This window comes from Nicotiana tomentosiformis, chromosome 6, assembly GCF_000390325.3.
Source record: "Nicotiana tomentosiformis chromosome 6, ASM39032v3, whole genome shotgun sequence".
NCBI classification, from domain to species: Eukaryota; Viridiplantae; Streptophyta; class Magnoliopsida; order Solanales; family Solanaceae; genus Nicotiana; species Nicotiana tomentosiformis.
In genome coordinates, this window is record NC_090817.1 from 82,180,456 (window position 1) to 82,204,112 (window position 23,657).

The 23,657-nt window shown below is 37.6% G+C and overlaps 2 protein-coding genes across 2 annotated transcripts; both read left to right on the forward strand.

Moving 5' to 3' along the window:
• Window positions 1-4,327: 4,327 nt before the first annotated feature.
• On the forward strand, window positions 4,328-4,768 carry LOC138894301 (uncharacterized). The gene has a single exon (XM_070178990.1). It carries the CDS (start codon window positions 4,328-4,330, stop codon window positions 4,766-4,768), a length of 441 nt encoding a protein of 146 aa, XP_070035091.1.
• A 14,057-nt stretch (window positions 4,769-18,825) lies between these two features.
• On the forward strand, window positions 18,826-21,217 carry LOC138894302 (uncharacterized). The gene is made up of 4 exons (XM_070178991.1): window positions 18,826-18,991; window positions 19,770-19,903; window positions 20,406-20,576; window positions 20,822-21,217. The coding sequence occupies exons 1-4, from the start codon at window positions 18,826-18,828 to the stop codon at window positions 21,215-21,217; spliced, it is 867 nt and encodes a 288-aa protein (XP_070035092.1).
• Window positions 21,218-23,657: the final 2,440 nt, after the last annotated feature.

The window sequence follows — 23,657 nt, forward strand, 5'->3', positions numbered from 1 at the left end:
TGTCACACCTCCTTTTTACGGGGAAAGGTCCAAAGAAGTTTTTTTCAATTTAAGTGACATTATTTGAAATGGGATTAATTTATTTTATTTTAAGAGTTGCCACTCAGAAATATTTATTTACGGTGTTCCGAGTCACCATTTATTTTGAATCCCAAATCAAGAAAAAATTTGACTTTGTTTTACGGTCCGCGAAACAGAGAAGACCGGGTAAGGAATTTTTTTAATCCGAGAGAAGGTGTGAGGCACTCCCGGATTCCGTAATTTTAGCGCGGTCGCTTTACAATCTACACTCGGCTCAGTTGTTTGATTATTACGTATTTTGGAAGCTATACATTTTAACCACTTTACCGCTTTTAATTACTTTGTTATGGAATTATCTTTGAAACGAATCACGTGTGTGTGCATCGTTTTGTTTGGTGTGTCAAAGTCATGTCACGTGTACGTGTACACAACTAATAACACTGTATTATTAATAAGATTGTTTCACCCAAAGTTGCGCGAACGCATACCTTAATTTTAATTTTGAAAATCATAATTATGTCACGCGCACGTATATATAATCACGATGATTTGATTAATTAAGAGCGCGCCTAAAGCATTCTAATGCATTCATGATTTGTTTCTTTTTCCTAAATTTAAAATTATTGTGAGGCCTAGAATTATGAATATAGAGTTGTGGAAAAAAATGATAAAGTGGATCACTAGAAATTATTTACAAAAAAAAAAAAACGTTCTCACTATTCTATCTATTTACAAAATTTAGGCCCAGCTGACCATTCATTAACCTTGGCTCAACAATCTCTGCCTGCTTAATATCTACAACGCTACGACTAAGCAAGGGAATGGGAAACTAACATAAAACTTGAACAAAATATTACACACCAGAGGAAACAAATGATTTTCTTTTTTGTTGTAATTGAAGGAAATGGCAAAGTGAAATTTTAAGAGCAATATAATCTACTTCAAACTAAATTAAAATACCTTTCATAAAGACCTTGTATACTGTCCCAACTTTAAAATTGATATTTTAACATGCTAATCCAAGATATCAAAGAGACGATCACAAAGAGAACTAAGATTGAGTTCAAACAATTTAACAAACATTGGCAAACAGAACCTAATACAGTGAGACCTCTTTATAACAGCATCCCTATATAACAGTCATTCACTATAAAAGTCTAGTTTTTTTCAGAACCGATTTTTTATGTTATATTTTATCTCTCTATAACAGCTTTCTACCTATAACATCAACAACCATCTTTATGATAATACGCTCTTTGTAAAATTACCCCCTCTATAATAGCCATGTAGATTTTCTAAGATTATTATTAATAATAATTCTAAATATTTTAATCAAATATTTTATAACTTTAATATAAAACTTATAATAGAAATATATATCTTAAAGATAAGAGTACGTTCCATAAAATATGCACATTATTATTATTATGTTTTTTTGAAGATCTTCAAATGATATATTTTTCATTAGAAAAATGCCGGAAGATACTTAAAAGATTTATTTATACTTTTTGAAGATATGCATATCATTCTTTTTTATTTGAAGATCTACACATGATATATTTTATATTGGACAAATGCCAATAATATATAAACGTAATATATTCATATTTTTTAATATATGCACATCATAATTTTTATTTGAAGAGATTTGCACGTGATATTCTTTGGATGTTTAAATATTTGAGTGAGTTTCTCTTAGTGCATAGGTAATAAAATTTGAAGAACACACTAAAGTTATTGTTTCAAACTAGTATTGACGGTGTTAATTTATTTCTTTGAAATATTTAACTTGATTCTTAGTTGATTGATTTACATTAAATTTTTTCTAAATTTAAACTCAAAACTATATTCAATTCTTTATTAAATTATCTTTTTCACTTGTACTCCATTGTAGGGATAGAGAAACTAAAACTCCTAGTGATTGGAACTGTTACTAAACCTCGTTGTTATAAGAATATAGACATGGCCTCTCTGCCACACATCAATTATTTTTATAACAAGAAAGCATGGATGAGTCGTAAAATTTTTAAAAAATACATGCTTAGTCTAAATGCTAAATTTGAAGATGAAAATCGCAAGATTCTATTATTGATGGACAATGCTACTCATCATGACATCGAGGAATACGAAAGTCAATTAACCCATATTAAGGTATTTGTTGTAGTCTTGATCATATTTTTTTAGTGGTGCTATTGTACTAACATTGAATTATTCAGGTTCATTATTTCCTACCTAATACGACATCACATCTTCAACCTGTTGATGCTGGTATAATTATAAATTTTAAAGTTAAGTATAAAAGTCGCTTCATCAAGCATTTGATTGATGAATATAAGCGCAATGGGAGCCATCCATTATCTAGTGACAATAAGTTCAATATGCGACAAGCTATTAACATTTTAGTAGAAGCATGGAATGATGTGAAGGCCTCTACCATTCTCCATTGTTGGAAAAAGACTGGAATCCTACCTACACATGACAATCCCAATATTGATAGTGAAAATATTGAACTAGTCGATGATGTTGGGAATGTATCATCACTTATAACACAAATCCCATCTGATGACATCAATGAGATGATGGATGCTGCCACATATGTGCAATTTGATGCAACACTTCCTATCATTGAGACTTTCACTGATGAAGAAATTACCAAGTTATTGGAGTGGAAGAAGAACACACTATGGAGGCAAATGAAAGTGCTAACGAAGAACCTCAACCTACTGCTACTTGGAGTGAGATAGAAGATTCAACTGTTAAGCTCTTAGATTGCCTTCAAGGAAAAGTAATTGGATATCCTTTTGTTGAAAGTTTGGATGTAAATTTTCGCCGATTCAAGCATTATACCGCTAGTAAAAGACTGGAATCTATGAAACAAGCTACAATTATGGAGTTCTTCCATCAATCTTGAAAGATTTAATTGTGTGCCTTTGAGTTTAAATGTTTGTACATTTAGTTATGAATATTTTTAATAATGTATTAGATTTTTTTAGCATTTAATTCGTGAAATATTCATTTCTTTTGAGATTTTGAATTTAAATATTTTTTTACCTTTATATCTAATATTAAAAAAGAAAAAAAATTATTTTTTGGATAACTTATATCTATAACAGCCAAAATATATTCTAAAGCCAAATGCTGTTATAGGTGTATAACAGCCATTCACTATAAAAGCTAAAAACTTTTAGGACAAACGATATTGTTATAGAGAAGTTTGACTGTAACACCAACCCATACACGCTCGTTGACCAATAAAAATGAGATAGGAAATGGACACTGACTACGGTCCTTGCAATTTAATAAAAAAAAGCCTTCAAACAAAGCTTCCATTTAACATGCCGATTCGAGATAGCAGTAATATAAACACAAAGCTAAAACTCAAAGATTAAACAACATCCATACATGTCTAACATTTATTCAAGCTCAGAAAGGATAATAACCAATATTAATTAAAAGAAAGGTTAGATATTGACCTTTATATTGATGAACAAAGCTAAAAATTTATAACTCAATCAGAACAAACAGAGCAACGACCATCAGACTAGAACGCCGAAGTTGCGAACCGGAACCTCGACATAGAAGCTTTGCTGGATCTTCGACGGAGTTTGGTTGCTTGACTGGTTTTCGCAGGAATGGATGGTTGTTTACGGTGAAGACGGGGTCGGTTTCAGGTGGTTTGAAAGGTTATTTTGCAACAGTTTTGAGGCAAGTTTTGGCAGATTTTCAGCTCGGTTTTCAGGGCTACTTTGTTGCATTTTGGGTCGGGAATTTGACCGAGTGTAGGGAGACTGTTTTGAGGCATTTTCAGCTACTTTTTGGAGTTGTTTTGCTGGTGTGTCAACGGTGCTTCAGGGCTGTTTTAGGCTGAAATTGAGCAGATTTTCAGCTGCTATTTCAAAGCAAAAAGAAGCTGAATTGTGGTGGAGAAAAGGGACGAAAGAAGAGGTTTATGAGAAGGAGAGCTATGGAGCTTAAGTAGCTATTTTAATGGCTGATTTTCAGCTTTTGCTATAGAAGCTTGAAACGCAGAAGCAAACCGGGCGCTAGTCTTCTAAATCCAAAAGTTAAAGCACTACTTTCAAGCTCATGTCGTTCGTTTTGTTTCTAGAGAAAATCCCATCAAGTTCGTGATGTCAAAACTTGTCCTTAGTGACCGACTAGCAAGGTGGTACCTCCAGTTTCAACAATTTGAAATCGTGTACATCCCTTCAAAGGCTATAAAGGACAAACGTTAGCGGACTTCTTGGCAGATCACCCTATACCTAATAATTGGGAGCTAACTGACGAACTACCCGATGAGGACGCAATGGTTATTGAAGTTCACCCTCCATGGAAGATGTACTTTGATGGTGCTGCACATCGCGGAGGAGATGGTGCTAGTGTAGTATTTGTCATTTCTCAAGGTGAAGATCTGCCCTACACTTTTATGTTGATGCAACTCTGCTCTAACAACATTGCTGAGTATCAAGCCTTTGGGCTCGATATGGATGTCGAAATGAAGTGGTTGCAATTGCAAGTCTTTGGTGACTCTCAGTTAGTGGTCAATCAGCTTCTAGGTAGTTACGAGGTCAAGAAGCCTGAACTACGCCCATATCATGATTACACCAAAATATTAATGGGGTGGCTTGGTGATGCGACTATTCAGTATGTGCCAAGGAAAGAAAATAAGAAGGCTGATACTTTAGCTGCCCTAGCTTTATCGTTAACCCTGCCTTATCAAGCACAAGTTACTGTCTACCAAAAATAGGTAGTACCGCTGCCAAATGAGGCTAAAGGTGAAGAAAATGAACTCAAGCATCTTGTCGCTGTTTCTTAAGTTGAGAAAGAAGAATGGCGACAACCCATTATTGACTACGGTGACAACCCATTATTGACTACTTATGTTATGGGATACTTCCAGAAAATCCGAGGAGAAGGACTGAAATCCGTCATCGTGCACCTCGCTTCCTTTACTACAAAGATACTCTATACAGAGGGTCATTCAAGGGAGTACTCTTGCGATGCTTAGGGGAAGAAGAAGAACTCCAAGCTTTGCAAGAGGCACATTCTTGCGTATGTGAGTCACACCAGTCTGGACCATAGCTCCACTTCCATATAAAAAGGATGGGATATTATTGTCCAAAGATGGTAAAATATTGCTTAGACTACGCTCGAAGATGCAAGGCTTGTCAATTCTATGCGAATTTTATTCATCAACCTCCTGAAGTGTTGCACCCGACTGTGGCATGCTGGCCGTTTGACGCTTGGGGATTGGATGTTGTTGGACCACTGCCAAAGTCCTCTGGTGGGCACCTATACATCTTGGCTGCAACTGACTACTTCTCAAAATGGGCTGAAGTTGTTGCTCTTAAGGAGGTAAAGAAGGAAAATGTTGCAAGTTTCATCCGAGTAAACATAATCTATCGCTTTGGCATTCCTCGTTTAATAACGGATAATGGAAAGCCATTAGATAATAGGTTGATGAACAAGGTTTGTGATCTCTTTGGCTTCAAGCAACGTAACTCTTCGATGTACAATGCTGCCGCCAATGGTCTAGCTGAGGCATTCAACAAAACTCTATGCAACTTGTTAAAGAAAGTCATCTCCAAATCCAAACGAGATTGGAATGACCGTATGGAAGAAGCTCTATGGGAATATAGGATGACTTACCGCACGCCAACATAAGCGACTCCTTATTCACTCGTTTATAGAGTCGAAGCCGTCTTGCCACTCGAGCATCAAATACCTTCATTACGACTGGCTATTCAAGAAGAGATCACTGATGAAGAAAATGCTCGACTTTGATTAGCAGAGTTGGAGGCTCTTGATGAGAAGAGGTTGGAAGATCAACAAAGCCTTGAATGTTATCAAACTCGATTGTCTCGCACCTTCAATAAAAGAGTTTGCCCGAGATCCTTTCAAGTAGGATATCAAGTCCTTGCCGTACGAAGACCCATAATTACTTCCCATAAACCTATAAGGAAGATCACTTCAAAATGGGATGGGCCATATGTCATACAAGAAGCTTATTCAACTGGGGCTTACAAGCTAGTTGATGCAGATGGCATGAGAATCGGCCCTATCAATGGCATGTTTTTGAAGAAGTATTATCCTTGAAGACGCAACGCTCCTTGACGCATGAGTCTAAACTGCATGTTCCTATACTCCTGGCCCGTATGAGTCTAAACTGTGTATGGCCCACCATAATAAATAAATAAATAAATAAATAAAAGAGTCCGCTAGGTTGAAAACCTCGAAAGAGGCAGCCTAGGAAAACGTTAGGACATATAACAAAAAAAAGAGTCTGGTAGGTTGAAAACCGCGAAAGAGGCGGCCTAGGCAAAAGTTAGGACATAAAAAAAAAATCACCCATTCCGAGCTACGGTATGACTTGATCCTCTTCACCGAGGTATGTAGGCAGCTTAGAGTTTCATTCTGAGTTCAGTCGCATAAGTTCAAAATATACATAATACCCCAATCGTTGTTCGAATGAAGTACGATGGAATGTAATCCACTCAATTAGCACTTGAAAATCGAGCTGAGATACCATTCTTTTGTTAAAATTTGGATCCCATTTGATTTTAAGAGGGCAAGCTGCTATGGTAAATTGGTGTCTTCAATGAAATGATTATAGTCTTTTAGGAGGCTACAAAATATTTGTATTAAAATCTGGGGTTTCGCTATATCTTCATGTTCGCATAACCTTCGAGTTTGTTGGTCTTCATATCTGCTCACTGCCCTAAATAAATAGGGAAGAGAAGAGAGGCGTAAAGATGGAACACAAGTATAAGAAGAAAGATTGCTTGGCACAATGTTTCAAATTCAGTGAAACTTGAACCCAAGATATTTGGTGAGAGAGGAGCTCTTAAATTTTGATCGATGTCAAGAAAAACGTCTTGTAATCCCGAGGCTTCCATACCAAAACATAAAAGTTTTGGCGAAGTCGCGCCAATTTCGAACTGTCAGTATATCAAAATCTGATGTTGATTTTGAAATACTATCTCAATTAAAGCTTACATTTAGAACATGTTTTAGATTTTAAAGTCTTATTTTCAAGAAATCAAACGGTTCATGATTTCGACATTCCTACATCAAGATAAAAGTTTTGGTGAAGTCGCGCAAGTTTGAAATCGTCAGAGTGTCAAAATTTTACGTTGATTTTGAAATATTATCTGAAACTATCTTTAAGGTATTAAATCCTACATTTTGGATATATTTTAGATTTTGAAGTCTGATTTTCAAGAAATCAAACGGTTCATAATTTCGACGTTTCTACACCAAGATACAATTTTTTTGACGAGACTGCGCAAATCTGCAATTGACAGCGTGGTGCAATATAAAATTAGTTTCAAAGTATTGCCTGGGACGATTCTAAAGGTGCTCATGGCGAACTTTAAAGGGTCCTCACTGCCGACTTTTATGAATTTCTACCACAAGCTTTTAAGGATCTTTACACGAGCTTTTAAGGGTCTTCGCCATGAATTTTTAAAAGTCTTCATCGCGTGCTTTTAAAAGTCTTTAATCTTTAATCTTCTGGCCAATCAAATGCGGCCTTGTCACTCTTTAATCTGATTGGTCAGAAAAAATTTGTTCTCATCACAACTCTTCCCTCCCACAACTATAAATAGGAGTCTTCATAACCCAGAAAGACACCAGAAGTTATAACAAGAAGCAAGAGTGAGCTCGTGGATCAAACGCTGTGGATTTCTCTAAAAGCTACAAGCATTCAAGTGTTCTAAGGATTAAAAGATCAAGATGAAGATTCAAGAACAAGCTGCAAGCCCTTGGATTAAAAATAAGTCAAGATCAAGATCAAGCTTCAAGCACTTGGATTAAAATAAATTAAAATTCAAGATTAAGCTTGGAGGCTCTTTTATTTACTGTTGAAAAGTAGAATCAGAGGATTCATAGAGATTGTACACTCAAATATTTAAAATCAAATACTACGATTGTTGCAATATTTTTCAGTCTCGATTATTTTTTTCGACGTAAATTATTGTCTACAAATAGATTAAACTATATATATTATTCTTGTCACGACCCAAAATTCCAACCTGTCGTGATGGCGCCTATCTCGATACTAGGCAAGCCGAAAATCTCAATAAACCAAAACCTCTCTTTAAGGTTAAAAATATAATATTTAAATACAATACAAACACTCCTCAAAACCTGGTGTCACTGAGTACATGAGCATCTAATATGAATACAAGTCTGGAAAATATAGTCTATAATAGTCTGAGACCAAATACGGTAAACAAAGAGATAGAGAAGGAGAGACAAGGTCTGTGGAACACGACAGCTACCTCAAAATCTCCTAAAAATCAACCGCGCGAAAGGATCAACACCCGCTATATCCGGAAATACTTGGATCTACACACGAAGTGCAGGGTGTAGTATGAGTATAACCAACTCAGCAAGTAACAATAATAAATAAGGAACTGAAGATAGTAACGAGCTACACAGTTATGGTTCATTTCGAGTAATTACAGCAAAGAATAGACATGCTATCAAATCTGGCAGTTTAATGTCAAATCAATTTTTATACAGTTCCTGTTCCAGTAATCCGTATATCAATAATTTTTCAGAGATTTCACAACAATGACAGATAGCAACTAAGTGCAACAACAAATGAAAATCAAGTACAACCTCTTAGGAAAACAATCACTCATTGGGCTCCCAGCCTTCATCACTCCCTGGGCTCCCAACGCTCATCACTCACTCTCAATAGGTACCCGCGCTCACTGGGGGTGTACAGACTCCGGAGGGGCTCCTACAGGCCAAGCGCTATAATCTACACTTACAACTCACGTGATGCACGGACAACTCACGTGCCATAATATAACTATCTAGATCCGCAACTCGACCCTCAAATCTACAAATCTTATTTCCAAATTTCTAAGTTCCAATCTCCGATTTGCACCTCAAAATCATGTAATCTAGTCGGATTATTCGATGATAATTCAATATTATGGAGTAGAAATGATCACAAGGGACTTACCTCAAGTTTTCTTGAAAATATATTAAAAATCGCCTCTCCTCAAGCTCCAATTTGTCAAAAATGGCGAATGGGACGAAGTCCCTATTTTTATAATCTGCCCAGACTGCCTCGATCTTGGCCTTCGATCGAGGTCCTCGATCCTGGGTCTCGATCCCGGGCCTCGGTCTTGGGCCTCAATACTGGCCCTCAATCATGGATCTCGACCCTACCTTCGATCGTGGCCCTCGACCCTGGGCTCGATCGTGGCTTCGAACATGATCCTCAACCCTGCCTTCGATCGTGGCCCTCGACCTTGGGCTCGATCGTGGCTTCGAGCCTGATCCTCGACCCTGCCTTCGATCGTGTCCCTCGACCCTGGACTCAATCGTCCTTGATTCTGGGCTCGATTTATTTGGGCTCGATTCTGGGATCAATTTTTTTGGGCTCGATTCTGGCAAAAGAAATTTCCAACAGAAGGAAATTGCAGCAACTGTTATAGTTTAATTTTTGATCCGTTAACCATCCGAAACTCACCCGAGGCCCTCGGGACCTCAACCAAATATACCAACAAGTCCTAAAACATCATACAAACTTAGTCGAATCCTCAAATCACCTCAAAAACCGCTAAAACCATGAATTACGCCCCAATTCAAGCCTATTGAACTTTGAAACTTTCCATTTCTACAAACAACGCCGAAACCTATCAAATCACGTCTGATTGACCTCAAATTTTGCACACCAGTCATAAATGATATAACAGACCTATTAAAATTTTCAGAATTGTATTTCGACCCCGATATCAAAAAGTCAACCCCCGGTCAAATTTTTCAAAAATTCAACCTTCGGCATTTCAAGCCTAATTCCTCTACGGACCTCCAAAAATTTTTTCGGACACGCTCCTAAGTCCAAAATTACCATACGGAGCTATTGAAATAATCAAAATTCAAATTCGAGGTCATTTACACATAGGTTCATATCCGGTCCACTTTTTTAACTTAAATATTTTTTTTCAATTATGAGACTAAGTATCTCATTTCATTCTGAATTCCTTCCGGACCCGAACCAACTAACTCGATATGTCATAAATCAATTGTAAGGCATAAATTGAGCAATAAATAGACGAACAGGGGTTATAATATTCAAAATGACCGGTCGGATCGTTACAATTCTCTTATGAAAACTTTAACTATAAAATAAAACTCATAATCTAATTTGAAAATAAAAGGAGAAAAAAATAATTTTGTTTTACGTATAATACAAAATAATAACTATTAAAAATGTTGGTAGATTTTTTAACGACATAATAAAAGGCTTCTCTCTTTTTTTTTTTTACTTTAAATGAATTCAAAAATCATAATTTTCTAATAAATATTAAATTATTTTAATTACATTGAAAAGTTATTATAAATATTAAAGTATTTATATCTAAATACTTAAACCAAATAATAATGAAAACAAAAAAAAAAAATGAAAAAGAAACAGGAAAACAAAATAATGTTGGTGGAAGGAATCGAACACTCAACCTCAAGGCCAAAACCAATTTCTTACCTTGCATTTAACCATTGCACCACCCAGCACTCTATTCCTCTTTTAATACATTAAATGCTATTTATCTGCTTTTCATATGCCATGTAAATTCAAATATAGCGCCTTTTTAAAGGGTGCTATACCTTAACGGGCAAACGGCCATTAAGGTATAGCACCCTTTAAAGGGGCGTTATATATAAAAAGGTCACTATATTTTTTTCACACATTTTGGTTCTTTGAATCCAAAAGAACCATATTTTGGTTCCGGACTCAGTTATACTTTATAGAGCCCGGAACCAAAATATGGTTCTTTTGGACTCAAACGATCGAAATGTGTGGAAAAAACAGATGGTAACCAAAATATGTATAACGCTCTTTTAAAGGGCGTTATACCTTAGCGGCCGTTTGCTCGTTAAGGTATATCACCCTTTAAAAGGGCGTTATACGTGAATTTGAAAAGACGGGAGGTATAGCGGCTTTTATTACCGCGCTATACATATTTTGTGGGCCCACCAATAATTCTTTTGGGCTTAACTGATATAACAATAATTTAATTGGGTATAGCGCCCTTATTTAAGGCGCTATACCTAAAACAATTGTACCCCTGGACTGATTTTTTTCCCTATTTAAGGAGGTTAAGAATTTTCTAAAAATTCATTCATAAATATTCTCAAGTCTTCTGAATTATTTCTTCGTTAAGTTGTTTTGCATTTTGTCATAATGTCTGAAGAGAGAAAAGTAAGGGTTTTATTATATTGAGGGGGTGAGGTCGCGGTGGTGAATAACTCAGTATCCTATAGTTTATCTCCACAGTGTCATGTTAAGTTGCCACTTACAATGGAGTACGATAAATTGGTATCGTTGTTATGTAAAGAAATGAGTGTGAGCAAACGTTCGGTGAACCTTAAAGTAACCGGAAGATATCTGTATTCTGTCACGTATAGCGCCTTTTTAAAGGGCGCTATCCCTTAATGGGCAAACGACCGTTAAGGTATAACGCCCTTTAAAAGGGCGTTATACATATTTCGGTTATCATCTATTTTTTCCACACATTTCAGTCGTTTGAGTCCAAAAGAACCACATTTTGGTTAGGTGCTCATGCTTTATATACATAATTAGTTAATCAATATTTATTTCCCTGTTTTCAATTTGTTTTGGAATTATCACAATTCATATTTATTTTATGCAGTTTTTAAATAGATAACTCTAATTTTTAAGAATTAAGAACTTATGTTTGAAATCATGTTCTTCTATTCAATTTGTAAAGAGTTATGTTCACTCATTTCCTTGTTAAAAGTTCAAAAATCCTAATACTAACAAATTAACGACTGAAAAAATAAATTAATTTTGGTAACACATGAAACTACGCATATGAAATAGTTAATACAAATAATCAACAACTTTTATGCTTGGATCAGTAAGCAACGGTAGGCTAATAAATTTCTTTCTTTTTGAAAGAGAGTTTAGTTGTGATTGGGGAGAACGTTATTAAACTGGTCATTCAACTATCCAAAATTATCCAGTAAAAATCATGTTTCTTTTGTTTGTAACACAAAAATTATTTAACTATGTATATAACACTCAAAACGTCACCCAACTAGATTTTTCAAACTTTTTGATGGCTAAATACCTATTTAACTTCCAAATTATTAGCATTTATTGTTTTTAATTCTTTAACTATGATAATTTTTTTTCTTTTTAATCTAATTATGGACTTACCTAAAAACAAATAAATTTTATTATAAAGTAAAAAATGAAAAACTTCAAGCATATAATGTTGAAAAAATAAAATGATTAAGCACAAAATTAATTAGGATAATTTGCTTGTACCAATAAAAACCCAAAAATTTATTTACACAATTGAAAAAGAAAGAGAAAAAAGATTTTAAAATATTATATTCCATTAATGTAATACAAAAAATAACTATATAGTCTTGAAAAATTGTTAGTTTTTTATTTTATAAATATATGATTTATTTTTCCTATAAGTAATTCCATAATATAGATTAAAAAGAGAAAAAATATCATAATATTAAATAAGTAAAAAAAATAAATTTCAAGTTTTTAAGAGGGTAAAATAGATATTCGACCACTAAAAAGTTTGAGAATATGCTTGAGTAATCTTCTGAGTGCATAGGCATAGTTAAGTGATATTCATATTACAATCAAAAGAAATATAACTTTACTGTGTAATTTCGAACAATTTAGTGACCATTTGAATAATGAACGCTTATATTTAGGCATATGTGCTCTCAAAACTTCTTAAGCGTGAATCTCTTCCCATCCTTAAAATTCTAGATGTTTTTTCTCTAAGGTAATTGTATAGGTCAAAATCTACCTATGTGGGATTTAGCATGGAACGATATCGTGGAAAGCGATATGGTCGAGGTCGACTAGTAGATAACGGGGCTCGTAGCCGAGCAGTCAATAACGGCCGAGGTCGAGTATCAAGGGCAGTGCTAACGACTAGTTTTTGTAATAGGATATTCAAGAGGTATCTGTACTTTTAGGTTTGACTAGAGTATGTCCCATATAAATAGAAAAAGAGATAGGGAAAAAGAGTATGTAACATTCTCTGATAAGAATACTTTTTGAGAAAAGACTTTCTCTCTAGAAAAGATACAAACACTACCTTTCTGAGAAGATTCGATTATATATTATTCAACACTTTTCCGTTAGATCCGAGAATAGTTCCAATATTATAGCGTTTGTCTATCACTCATCACTGTTAGAAGGAGGAATCATCCACTACATTCAATATTGGGTGAATCATTCTCCTTATTTACGTTAATGCCATTTATTATTATTTATTGCTTGAAATTCTTCTGTTATTAATGAGCTTGAAACATTAAATGTACACAACATTTAATCCTCCACTAACGTTGTCCGGTTTTATTTGAGTTGACTAGTTATAAATCTGGAGACATTATTATTAACTAGGTTTAATCCCTTTTTATATAAAATTAATTAGTTTAATCAAAGGTTTATATTTTTTGGTCAAACAGTAACAGTGCTAAATGCCATTCTGAACAATAGAAAGCTCATTTTTGTAAATTAAACTTGATCTCTTTCTATTATTGTAAATTAGTGTTGATCTAACTTTTAGCGCATTCCTTTTAAAAAAACCTTATAAACCTAATTGTAAAATTCTTTTTTGGATAAACAATTTGGTAGAGTCGAATAACTTATTTTTTATTGTTTTCTCTATGACGACGTGTCTATTTAATTTAGCTTTTGTGTGATACTGAGTTGATTGTAAAAAATACAATTGATATAGCAAATGTACCAAGCATAACCAATGAATCAAATGTAGACATGAAAATGGAAAGTCGTCGGTTAGTAATTTGGCCTTCACGGACGTTTAACTTGCTTTGTAAATTTTGAGTCATATAGCGCATTAGTTGCCATACGTTATAGCCGTATATGTAGTTTAGTTCTTGTTTTTTCTTGCACAGTAGTATGGTTCTTTGCCAATATTTTGATGTCATTTTGGTTCCGGACTCTACGCACAAAATATAATAGTAGAGGGGAACCGAGATTTGAAACTTATGGGTTCAGGGTTCTAATCCTTTCAAGTGACTGGGTTCTAAATTAATAATTTCAATAAACTTTTTAAGACAAATAGACTAAAGCGACTGGGTTCGGCCGAACCCGTACTCAATGGGCTAGCTCCGCCCCTGCATGGTAGAATATGGAACTCTAGAGACTAGGGGTGCTTATCGGGCGGATCGGGCGGATAATTACACTTAACGGTTCGGTTTAACGGTTATCGGATTATAAATATAGTAATCCGCTAGTGTCAAGACCCGAAATTTCCCACCGACGGGACCGTGATGGCGCCTAATATTTCACTTGCTAGGCAAACCAACGTTAGAGAATCATTAAACCCATTTTCTTATTCCCATTCAGTAATTAACAATAATCAACTAAGATGAAATATAATAAGTACGGAATATCATAAAACTGTATTAATTACTATCACCCGGATCTGGAGTCACAATTCACGAGCATTCTAGAATTTACTACAAGTAATAGTTTGAAAGAAATACAACTGTCTGAATGAAAGAAACAGTACAACACAAAAGATAGACGGGAACTTCAAGGTCTGTGAACGCCGACAGATTTACCTTGAGTCTCCGGACAGTGGACCAATAGCAAAATCTCGATCAAACTGAGCCGGTATCAAAATCTGTACAGAAAGTGTAGAGTGCAGTATCAGTACAACCAACTCCATATACTGGTAAGTGTCGAGCCTAACCTCGGCGAAGTAGTGACGAGGCTAAGGCAAGGCACCTACAAATCAACCTGTACAATTTAACAGTGTATATACCAATAATAAAAATGAAGAACTAAACAGGAAATGTCGGGAGGGGAACATACTGAGGGGAATACAAGATAAAGAACTACAACAGAATGATCACCGGAGCAGTCAATATACCATGAATCAATAGGAATAGTGAATACAGTAAGGAAAAATTTACGGCATCACCCTTCATGCTTTTACTCTCAATCTCACCATAAAATTAATAGAAACGACACGACATCACGCTTCGTGTATTAACTCTCATATCATGGCACGACATCACTTTTCGTGCATTAACACTCACAATATGGCACGGCATCACCCTTCGTGCATTAACACTCACAATATGGCACGACATCACCTTTCGTACATTAACACTCACAATATGGCACGGCATCACCCTTCGTGCATTAACACTCACAATATGGTACTGCATAAGCCTTCGTGCATTAACACTCTCCCTTACCATAATGCAATGCATAAATAACAACAACGAGATAGAATAACAAGTACAACAAGATAGAATACGGACCCACCGGGACCGTCAAAATACGAATTCGGGCCCGTTTACCAAAAATATTGATCGAAATCAACTAAAATTAACTTTTAAGGTATAAATTCTTATTTTCATCAATTTTCAACATAAAAGCTTTCCGAAAAACTGTCAGGATTGCGCACGCAAATCAAGAAAGGTAAAAATGAGATTTTTAAGGCTTAAGAACGCAGATTCGAGTTCTAAAACATAAGATGACCTTTTGGATCATCACAACTAGCCATCCAATAAGACAACATACAGATTGATATCGGATTAACGGTTATCGGGCGGCTTATCGGCTAAACCAAATAGTAATGTTTTAAATAATCATTCAATCAATACCAAATTTTTAATACCATCTAAGATCTAACCAAACGATATTTTTGAATTGAAAAATCTTCAGGACTACTCATACACGTATTAACCAAGTTCATGAATCAATCAAATATTCGTTCTTTACAAGACAAAAAAGGACATTCGTTCTTCTAGAAAAGCAGATTTTAAAAGAGGACATAAAACTAGTCAATCCAGTCAAGTACTTCTAGTTCATTGCACTACAATATGATCATTGATCAATTCCACAAAACTCATCAATCATCTTCTTGTTCATCTAACAAAAGGTATTAGAACATATAATGGCCACCAGCTGTCCACACTTGCAAAGTTGCATGACAAAGAATTGTCCGAGAAAAGATCATCATACTTCAACCCCCTCAGTGATAACCTTTCCTTTGAATTCTTCTTTTGTTTGTTCTGCAAGGGAAGAAGTCCAACTGATATAAATCTTGGCAGTTTTTTCATCTAATATGTATTTCATTCTTAAGTACCTATGGCAGATAGAAATCGACATCACGCATGTTTTGGTCAAACAAAGTATAAATACACAGGGTTTTAATAATACTTTATATATAGGAGTAAAAGTATAAATATAAAAAAATTTAACGGGTTAACGGTTTACCCAATAAGAAAATAGAGTAATCCATCCCCAAATCGTTAAGCTGTTAATTATAAAATCTCAATCTATTCACCATCTATTATCCCGATAATCTGATATCAATAAACCAATAAGTTATCAGTTCGATTCGATTAACAGTTTCGATTCAGTTTTGAACAGTCCTGCAGAGACTGCTAGAGGCTCAAATTCGAAATTTCGAATTCAACGTTGCCTTGTTCTTCCCGCGAAACAACCTCTTCCTTTTGCCTAAATGGCTCAGGACGAGCCACGTAACTCATTCACGTGGAGCCAGAATCTTCCCTGGTGCCCACACGTGGACATAAAATTTTACTTAGCTGTTCTCATCCTCACCACAAACTATGTTTTTTCTCACCGTCTAAGTTTCCCTAGCACCTTCCAGAATTGCATTTTAAATATAAAAAAAAAGGTGCTGGCGCCAAACCCCAAATACCTCAACTCTTTCCTTATATACCTCCTTGTACGACACTTGTTTCACACGTTTTACATACTCATTCGAGGATTACTATTTGGCCAAATTTTACTTCCTGATAATTAAACTTGAAGCTTGTGTTAGAGAAAAGGTTAGCTTGTTCTATTACTGCAATTTTTAGGGGCATTAGTATTTAGTAAAATGGAAATAAAAGGGTACGAGGATGTTACGATGATGGAAGTAGAAGAAGAAGAAGGGTGCTCGACGCCGAAACGCGACGATTGTCAAATTCCGGTGATGATGGTGCCACCGCCGCCGCCGAGGAAGAAGCGGTGCGAGTGCGGAGATAAAATGAAGCCACCGGAAAATGGCTACTTTCAACCACCCGAGCTTGAACTTTTCTTCGCCATGCGTCCTCGAAGCGAAGGGGCTTTAAAGTTGCTTAGTTTATGATTGCTAAGTAATATTTATGTATTAGTCTGACCCCTTAGTCATCAATATTGGCAAACCCCAAAGCCCCAGTTGACTGGTTTTGTTTTGGTTTGGGAGCTAAAATTTCGGGGCCATTAATGTTTTGTAAATTTGGTTATTTTGTGTATGGAGGGTTATATATGTATCAACTAACTATGAGATGCCTGTGTAAATATGCACATATGTGGATTATTAAATGATCTTCGTTAAGTCGTGTTGATACATTTTTTGTAGTTGATATTGTTAAGTTTAGCTATATGGTTCTGACTCGGTAGTTTCGTTATCTTAAAATTAGTCGTTAAGTACATCACTTGATATCAACATAACCGTCTACTTTCTATTTGAATATGTAGAACAACTATGCTGCACAGAGGTAGATGGATTTATTTTATTCTGCCCATTATATGGGAAAAACTGAAGTGAATTTTGTTCAATATAAACTTGCCAATACTATAAGTACTTCCTCCAATGCTTTTGATCTTGCATAGAGGAGTACTTCCAAAAAGCTAAATTTGGCCACGAGTGAGAAAGGAAACGTTTAACTACCTACTTTTTAACTTTACGAAATCTGTCTCGCATTTTGTTTGGTTATTGTTTACCCGAAAAATTGGATAGAGTTAAATTTGTGTATGGTTCTAAGAATATCTAAGAATATGTGATATAATTTAATACAAATCGTATAGAGAAATAGAAATACGTGTATTCTTGACTATAAGAATGAGAATAGTGAGCAAGGAGAACGGATAAGATAAAGTGAAATAAACATAAGGGGATATCTTTCAATATGAGAAGAAGTCTTTTGTTACAATGTATGAACCTCCTCTGCGCTTACAAGGATTCCCTTTATAGTAGAGGGATCTTACTTTATTTATAATAAAAAATATATAGTGGAGAACCTATAATGAATTGTCTCTTCCTTGATTCCTGCTAAGATTCTCTTCCCTAGTGCGGTCGCAACGACTCCTGTCTGCGAGCTCGATACTGGCTCAAGCTCGGTATTGGGTTGAGCCCTCGGCCTTGGTTCGAGTTCGACATTCGGGGTGAGTGTCAATCGGTCTGTGCATCTCCGACAACCTTCATGTTTCCTTGCGGTTCGATTCAGTCATGGGCTCGATAATGATACCGAGCCGATTCCTCAATCAGTCTTGGAGCTCGAGGCTTGTTTGTACTATCCTCGGAATTCGTCTCGTGCTCTCACTTCGATCGCTTACCATTCGAACTCGATCAAACGTACGGAGGCCGAAATCTATTTCGACCGTATACAGATAGTCCCCTCGTTTCTCAGGAAGAATGTGGTGAGAAGCAATATGATTGTCGACGACTCGATCGGATTATAAGTTGACGTTTTCACTGGGCTCGATCATGACGTACGTGATAGTTGTCCGTCGATTTAGTCTTTCAAGATATTTAATGCACGTCAGACGGTGGTCGGCCACCGCTGATACTGAACCGCCACGGTATAAACCTATAAATAACCCTTCCATTTATCATTTACCATTTTTACATCTTCAATCTCCCAAATTTTCTTACTCTTTCTGCCTCTATTTCGCCGCTTGTAGAGCCACCTTCATCAGCGTTTCGCACCATAAACCTTTCATCTTCCCTTGCTTTTCTTTCTCTTACATCAATGGCAAAAATTTCAAAAATCGTACCTCAGAAGGAGAAAGCTTCGTCTTCACGGCCGTCCGGCGACAAGGCACCGGTGGAGCCGCCTCTCCACGAGTATGTTCCTGGCCGGTGTATTCTGAAGATCGATTTTAAGGTTGAAAATCCTTCGTCGGTTCCGGGTTTATGTGAGCATGTGTCGATGTACATTTGCTCGATAACAGAGGGCCATCTCAAGGCTGTGAGGAAAGACTACAACTAGGGTCCCGAGGTTGTGTTGCAAATTTCCTCTCCCGAAGAGAGCGTCATCACTCATGTAGAGGGTTTTTTAAGTGTTTATACTTACCCTTTCACGTTGGGTCCCGTCGACCTAGTGATCATTGATTTTTGCAAAAGATATCAGGTCACCCTCTGTCAAATTAATCCTTCTCTACAGCGCATAGTAACCTTACTTCGCTTCTTCTCCAACAAGGTCGGGGGGCTGGATTTCACCCTAAATCACCTCATACGATTGTATCGGCCTCAAATCTTCAGAGGACTAATCAGGCTTCATCGTCGGGCATCGAAAGCTTTAATGTCGAGTATCGACGAAGACAGGGATCGGGGTTGGATGGGCTGTTATATTTGGGTGAGGACTCGTGACCTCATCCCGGAAGAGAAGATGTCGTTCCCCAAGAAATGGAATTTCGACCGTAAGTGATTTTCATAAGGCGTTGCTTTTCGTATCTTTCCTTAATTCTATCTGATATCTTTCTCCGATATACAGCTGCCCCTTGGATGCCACAAGCGGTACCCGACCTCGAGGATTGGGTTCAGAAGTTAGCCTCGACTTCCTTTTATGCCGAACGCGCTTGGCGTGATTTGGCAAAAGGTAGATGGGAGGCCAAGAATCACGGTAAGGGTCACTTCTCATGTTTTTAGAAATATGTTTTATGCTCTGTTCGTTACCGACTTCCTTTCATGCAGGTGTAACCAAGGATGCCATTTTGAGGCCTTCGAGTGGTGAGGAAGGAACCAAGTCCCCGGTCCCGGAACCTGGGAAAGATAAAAAGCGAAAAGCTGTCTCTCGGTCAGAGGACCCCAAGCACAAAACTCGAAGGGTGAGGAGGAAGGCAATCGCTCTTTCGACGGACTCGGTCCAACGACTGAGAGAAGAAGAAGAAGAAGAAGAAGAAGATGATGATGATGATGCTTCGGTTTTGGTGATCCGATCTGCGAAAGCTATCGAAGTCGCCAGACCTTCTGAGCTGATGGCGGCTATACCGGTCGGGGTCGGTTTTGATACCCCGAGTCTCAATCAGAGCATCCCGAGCGATTCGCTCGGGACAATGATAGTGGGTCATTTGCCTTCTCTTCCGACCTTTTTTGAGGAGGCATTAAAGGAAGCTCGAGAATTAAAGACCCCCCGATATGGGCGGAGGCTCTAGTGTAGGGGACCCTTTTCGGGATTGCTTTACTGGAGTCGATGATGCCTCCAATATTAGTGACGCTTCTCTTCTCCTAGAAGAGGCCCAACGTTTCATTTCTCGAGTAATGATTTTACTACGCTTGGTTTCTTCATTCTTTTCTAAACCTGGCTTGTATTTTTTTCGTACTGTGTAGGCCATTAGCAAGTTTCGAGTCGACCTCAGCCAGTGTGAGGTCAAGCTTCAGAAGGTCTCGGGGGAGAGAGATTCTCTGCAGCTTCTTTGCAGCCAAAATGACGAGGTTATAAAAGACCTCCAAGCAGATTTGGCTAAGGCTTGTGAAGAAGAGGCCGAACTAGATAAGCAGGTGAGCCTCGTTCTGTTAGAGTATGGGTTTGACCCAACTGTGGAAGCTAACCCTTCGTTATCTCAGCTGCAGCAAAAGGTGAAAAGATCGGGTTGCTTCGGGAAGAAGTCGATCAAATCAAGGCCGAATGTGATCAGTGAAAGGAGACTATCGACTGCCTGGCTGCAGAAAAAGAAACCATCTTGGCCAAATTATTATCGGCCGATGTTCAGCTTTGAAGCGTCAAGCAAAAAGGTTCGCCTCAGGCCAAGAGGATCGAGGAGTTTGAAACAAGGCTTGCTGAGGCCAAGGCGGAGATTGAGTCGTCAAAAGTCATGGCGGACAAGTCCATTGCCGTGTATCGGGTCGATGCCGAGGTTGCTCAAATGGAGGAAAAAGAGGCAGCGAATACTGCCGACACTCGAGCACATTGGGCTGTCGAACTTGCTAAGTGTCGGTCTCGAAGGGAGACCCTCGAGGAGATACACGCTCGAGGTTTTGACCTTGCTGAAGAGATAAAAAGGGCCACAAAACTCGAAGCTGATGTTGAAGCCTTGGCTTCTGATGATGATGATGATGATGACGGTAGCAAAAGCGGGTCCAAAAATGGGGGGGAGCCCGGTGGAGAAGAGACCGCTCTCGATGATAACCCAGAAGCTTAGCCCTTAGCTTCTTCTATGTTGCATTTATTTATGTAAACCATCTTTGTATATCTATACAAATATCTTTTTCTTTTACTGACTTGCTCCGTGAAGATTTCATTCATGCCTTGCAGATGTTTTCATGAGGATTTAGGTGATTTCATCGAATTCGGCCTTCGTAGCCTTTATGGCCGAGTGAGTGTTTGCTCGAGCTCGAAATAAAAGTAGCCCACAGGCTTAGTGGTCGAGTGGGTACTTGCCCGAACTCGAAAAATAAAAGTAGCCCATAGGCTTAGTAGTCGAGTGAACGCTTCATACTCGAAGTAAGATAGCCCTTAGGCTTTGATAATTGAGTGAGTGATTGTTTTAAACTCGAACTCAAAGTATATTAGCCCGTAGACTTTTATGATCGAGTGAGTGATTGCTCGAACTCGAAGTAAGATAGCCCTTAGGCTTTAATAATTGAGTGAGTGATTGTTTTCGAACTCGAACTCAAAGTATTTTAGCCAGTAGGCTTTTTATGATCGAGTGAATGATTGCTCGAACTCAAAGTAAGATAGCCCTTAGGCTTTAATAATTGAGTGAGTGATTGCTTTTGAACTCGAACTCAAAGTATCTTAGCCCGTAGGCCTTTTATGGTCGAGTGAGTGATTGCTCGAACTCGAAGTAAGATAGCCCGCAGGCTTTAATAATTGAGTGAGTGATTGTTTTCGAACTCGATCTCAAAGTATCTTAGCCCGTAGGCTTTTTATGGTTGAGTGGGTGATTACTCAAAAAAGTAGCCCGTAGGCTTAGTAGTCGAGTGAATGATTTGAACTCGAAGTAATGTATCCCGTAGGCATAGTGGTCGAGTGAGTGCTTGCTCGAAATCGAAATAAAAGTAGCCCGTAGGCTTAGTAGTCGAGTGAATGATTCGAACTCGAAGTAATGTAGCTCGTAAGCATAATTGGTTGAGTGACTGCTTGCTCGAACTCGAAATAAAAGTAGCCCGTAGGCTTAATAGTCGAGTGAATGATTCGAACTCGAAGTAATGTAGCACGTAGGCGTAATGGTCGAGTGAGTGCTTGCTCGGACTCAAAATAAAAGTAGCCCGTAGGCTTAGTGATCGAGTGAGTGCTTGCTCGGACTCGAAATAAAAGTAACCCATAGGCTTAGTGATCGAGTGAGTGCTTGCTCGAACTCGATCCTGTTTGCGTAATGAATCTTGGATATAAGATATCGGTAAAGAAGAGAGCTTTCTTTCTTTGCAAATCCTTATACATGCGTTTATGTTTTGCGTCAGGGCTCGGGCCAACTACATGAGCATGGTTCGTTTTGATCATTTGGCTCTTACAACGTTTCCTGTCGAGGCATTGTTTGTCATGAAATAACGAAGTAACTTTCTTTGCACCGAACTTGATAATCATCACAGATACGTTCCATGATAAAGCCCCCCGAGTATTTGAGGTTGATTGTAAAGAGGCCTCGGATACTCAGCAGTAGTATCGTTTTAGGCGTTACACGTTCTAATTGCTTGGTAGTTGATTGCCATTTTATCGGACCTGGCTCGAGGGATTTCCTCTATATGGCCGGTATCGATCTCTGGTCGACTTTTGCTTGGTAGTTCTTTTAGACCTTGAAATCAACTGGTCATCTTCGACTCTTATTTTGGATTGATATCGATTGTGCACATCGGTCCAAGTTATAACTGGGTACTCGATCAGATTATGCTTCCGCCACCGTGAAGCCATCGAGCTTCGCTCGTTCAGACCTTTAGTGAAAGCTTGAACAACCCAATCATCTGTGACTGGTGGAAGATCCATTTATTCCATTTGAAAACGAGATACAAACTCCCTTACCATCTCGTTATCCTTTTGTATTACCTTGAACAGATCCGACTTTCTGGTCTCAACCTTTATGGCCTCGATATGTGCTTTTACGAAGCAATCTGCAAGCATATTAAAAGAATCAATAGAGTTAGATGGTAAATTATGATACCATACCATTGCCCCCTTTGACAGGGTTTCACCGAATTTTTTTAATAATACGGATTCGATCTCACCATCTTCCAAATTATTTCCCTTGATGGCACACGTGTAAGAAGTGATATGCTCGTTGGGGTCGGTCGTTCCGTTATATTTAGGAATTTCGGGCATACAGAATTTCTTGGGGATTGGTTTTGGGGCCGCGCTCGAGGGAAAAGGTTTTTGCACGAATGTTTTGGAATCCAACCCCTTTATCATTGGTGGAGCTCCCGGGATCTGATCGACCCTAGAGTTATATGTTTCTACCTTTTTATCGTTGGCTTCGACTCGCTTTGTGAGTTCCTTGAGAAATTTAGCAATTTTGAGAGTAGTCCCCGATTCTTGCTCATTTGACTTCACTATGGCTGGCTCCGTTCTGTGGGTGATTTCTCAAAGCGGATTGGGCTTCGGCCTGCTTTGTACCTGAGTTTGGCTCTGCAATTGAGCTATCGCTATTT